This window comes from Sinocyclocheilus rhinocerous, unplaced genomic scaffold (genome assembly GCF_001515625.1).
Source record: "Sinocyclocheilus rhinocerous isolate Xijiao unplaced genomic scaffold, SAMN03320098_v1.1 scaffold404, whole genome shotgun sequence".
NCBI lineage: Eukaryota > Metazoa > Chordata > Actinopteri > Cypriniformes > Cyprinidae > Sinocyclocheilus > Sinocyclocheilus rhinocerous.
The window spans coordinates 140,125-143,550 of NW_015628680.1; the positions used below are offsets into that span (position 1 = coordinate 140,125).

The window sequence follows — 3,426 nt, forward strand, 5'->3', positions numbered from 1 at the left end:
TATATATATATATGTATGTGTGTGTGTGTGTGTGTGTATGTATGTATGTATTTATATATGTATATGTATATTTTTTATTATATATATATATATATATATATATATAGTTTTTAAAAAATATATATTGATAGAAAATATATTTATGTAAATATATTTTGAAACTAATTTGATCAAATATATTATTGTTGTGAATTTCTGAATATTTTTAAAAATAAATGTGAAAATACTTTTAATTTCTGTTGTATGGTGGTGACCTCCTGACCTCCAGATCTCAGGCCATAACAATGAAATAGACCTTTTGGTGACTTTGTCATACAACTATTTTACTATTTTTGCAGTATGCAGTCGTATATTGTGTACAGTTTGCTAATGTTCAGTATGCATGGAATACACCGGCTACTTAATGTACTGATTGAAATTTACAGTATACAACCACTGCATGGGAAAAAAAACTTAACATTTGTCATTGCATACTATTTACCATTTTTTAAAAATAATAGTGACTTACGATATACACTAAGTATGCATTAAGCAGTATGTTAGCATTCCAGTCCAAACATATCTAGAGTAAGTGATTCTTAACTTCAAAATACAAAGATTGATCTGGTAGAATGTCAAACACTGGCACTACACTGCATTAGCGGCTTAATTTAATGCCTTCGGGCCTGATGTGTGCATGTTCTGTACTGTTTATAAAGGCAGACTAGTGACTAGTTATGATGGCATTTATATTTGGTTACTTTGAAAACATCAGAGATGTGGGCGTGTCCTGAAACTGTGTAAATGATCGGTGTTTGTAGACGCTCCCTAAGGCTCTTCCCATATACGGGGACGTTGCTGAGAGACCGTCTATAAATTGCGAGGCCGAGGTTGAAACGCACACTCACGCCTCGTCAGACGCCGAGACCGACGCCGACCCGAATCGCCCGCAGGTAATAACGCAAACACGCACGCATTTGACTGGAACGGTGTGTTTTTACGCTCGAGTGTGACGGGAGATCTGTTGGAGTGAGTTGTTGAACTGTAGAGTAGAGCTGCTGCTTCCTGATTGGAGCGGCTGATCTGAGATCAGTTGTGCGGACCGAGCTCGAGCACTTCTGATCCGGGATCTGCGGATTAATATGGATGTGTGAATAAATTTGCTGTTAGCAGGAATATTGTGTATTCTGTGGAGATTCCGGCTGAACGCAGAGTTTGTCAAATCGGAACCGATTTAAGGCACGAACCGTCAAACTTTCTGAAGTGAACTGAATGACCTTCACGCTTCCGCTGGAACCATCGCAGAATATTCCGTGAAATATTAACCGCTAATTCATTTTATAAAAAGTTATAAAACGAGTTTTATGTTAATATATATTTATATGTTAAAAAGTATAAAATGTAACTTCATATTTCAAACGTGACTGTTCAAATGTGTAATGCACTAAATAATAATAATTTTTAAAAAGCGTTCAAAAATTATTTACACATTCGGGCTAAAGCTCAGACTCCGTTATTTATTGCGTCATAATATGAGTTATTTAATAAGTGATTGTTGCGTCAATGTGCGCGCGATGAGATGCAGTGCTGTGATTGGTGATGGTGGGAACCTGAGAATGTTGCGGAATTGTGACGCGAGTCTGTAAAATGCAAGATGCTTGTTTACACGGATAATAAATGGCTTAGAAATGGTTCCTGACATTCAGATGGAAACTTGCTTTAGCGATGTCTGAAATATGAGAAATCATCAAATTGGTCAAAAGTTTGTCTTTTATTTTTTTATTGCATTGCATTCTAGATATTTTATCACCCGCCACAAAGCTGCAAAAACGTGCATTTTTTAATACCAATAATTTGCAAAACTGAAATTGTGTTACACATGAGGTTCTGATGCAGATGATTAATTATGTGACTTATAATATACAGTACAGTGTGCGTGTGCGTGAGGCTCTTACAATAGAGTACAGTGTCAATGCTTGCATGCAAAGGTCAGAGTGCTGGACACAAAGGTCAGGGTTCAGCGAGGCTTTGTGAAGGTCATATAAAGTTGTTGAGGTATGACTGAGATTCCTGTCTCTCTCTCTCTCACACACTCTCTCTCACACACGCGCACACACATACACTCACACACACACACACACACTCACACACACACACACACACACACACACACACACACACATACATTCTCCCGGGGTCTTTTCTGTCTTCTGCTGTAGCCGCTCTATTAATAGAGAAACCACAGACTGTATCTGTGTCAGACAGCTGAAGTGTGTGTACAGTATTTTATGGTTTGTGCAGATGTTTTTCTGTCATTTTTTTACCGATTTTATTTTTTTTAATTAAAAAATTCTTCAGTGAAAATGATTCACACACACACACACTTGCATAGACCGTGAAATGAATGGGTGTCTATGACTGTAAGAATTACTGCAAAAATTACACTTCAAAAATGATTTTAAAAATATAAATAGATAATGTCTAAGTAAGTATCCAAATATATATTTTCTAAGCATAAAATAGTATTCATGCACAGAACACTTATTAAAATGCGTATTAATATGGCTGAATGTGTATGATCGAGATCTTCGATCAGATATTAAGGTACCAGTAATTAATGAATAACTGTCAGCATGATTTTGACCAGATGTGAAGTCATGTTATTGTTATTTGTTTCCCCACATGGCAGCAATCTAGCACAAATGCATCATAAATGTTAATATTTTCTTAGTTTCAGCTTATAGAAGTGTATATTTTAACGTAGTGAAGTTTCAAAAGCTTGAGTATTTGCTCATAGAAATGATCGTGAAATTGAGAAACTTGGACGCATTTAAACAAGCTTTAAATGAACTATAATCCCAAAAGAATTTCATTGTTACTGCTTCAGGCAAATTAGTTTTACATCATTTATTTAAAATGTTAATTTATTTATGGTTCCTGGTCAAATATGACCACAAACAGCCAATGGGTTACCTTTTTTTAATACTATTTTTTTGTTTAAGTTCAGTCCTGGTGTGTGTGTTGACTGAACGGTCTCTGTCTCTCTCAGGATGTCCATTAGTAAGATTCACGCTCGTGAAATCCTCGACTCCAGAGGAAACCCCACCGTCGAGGTGGATCTGTACACGGCTAAAGGTACAAACACACTCGATCGATCGATCGGACTGACTGTCTCACGACACCCTAGCAACCACCAAATGTTCCTGCTGTCGTTTGTAATTGATGTGTGATTGATTGATTCATCAGGTCGTTTCCGGGCAGCTGTTCCTAGCGGCGCTTCCACTGGAGTTCATGAGGCTCTGGAGCTCCGAGACGGAGACAAGACACGCTACCTGGGCAAAGGTACAGTACACCTGCCTCACACACACACTCACACTCACTCTCACACTCACACTCTCACACTCTCTCTCTCACACACACACACAAACAAACACACTCTCTCTCTCA

The 3,426-nt window shown here is 37.4% G+C and overlaps 1 protein-coding gene across 1 annotated transcript in view; it reads left to right on the forward strand.

The window, feature by feature from the left end:
- The first annotated feature begins 843 nt into the window (after positions 1 to 843).
- eno3 (enolase 3, (beta, muscle)) overlaps positions 844 to 3,426 on the forward strand; it is a 16,811-nt gene continuing 14,228 nt past the window's right edge. The window contains exons 1-3 of the mRNA XM_016549591.1: positions 844 to 932; positions 3,029 to 3,114; positions 3,226 to 3,321. Coding sequence (XP_016405077.1) covers positions 3,030 to 3,114; positions 3,226 to 3,321 — 181 coding nt within the window. The 5' untranslated portion in view covers positions 844 to 932; position 3,029. The remainder of the gene's footprint in view (positions 933 to 3,028; positions 3,115 to 3,225; positions 3,322 to 3,426) is intronic.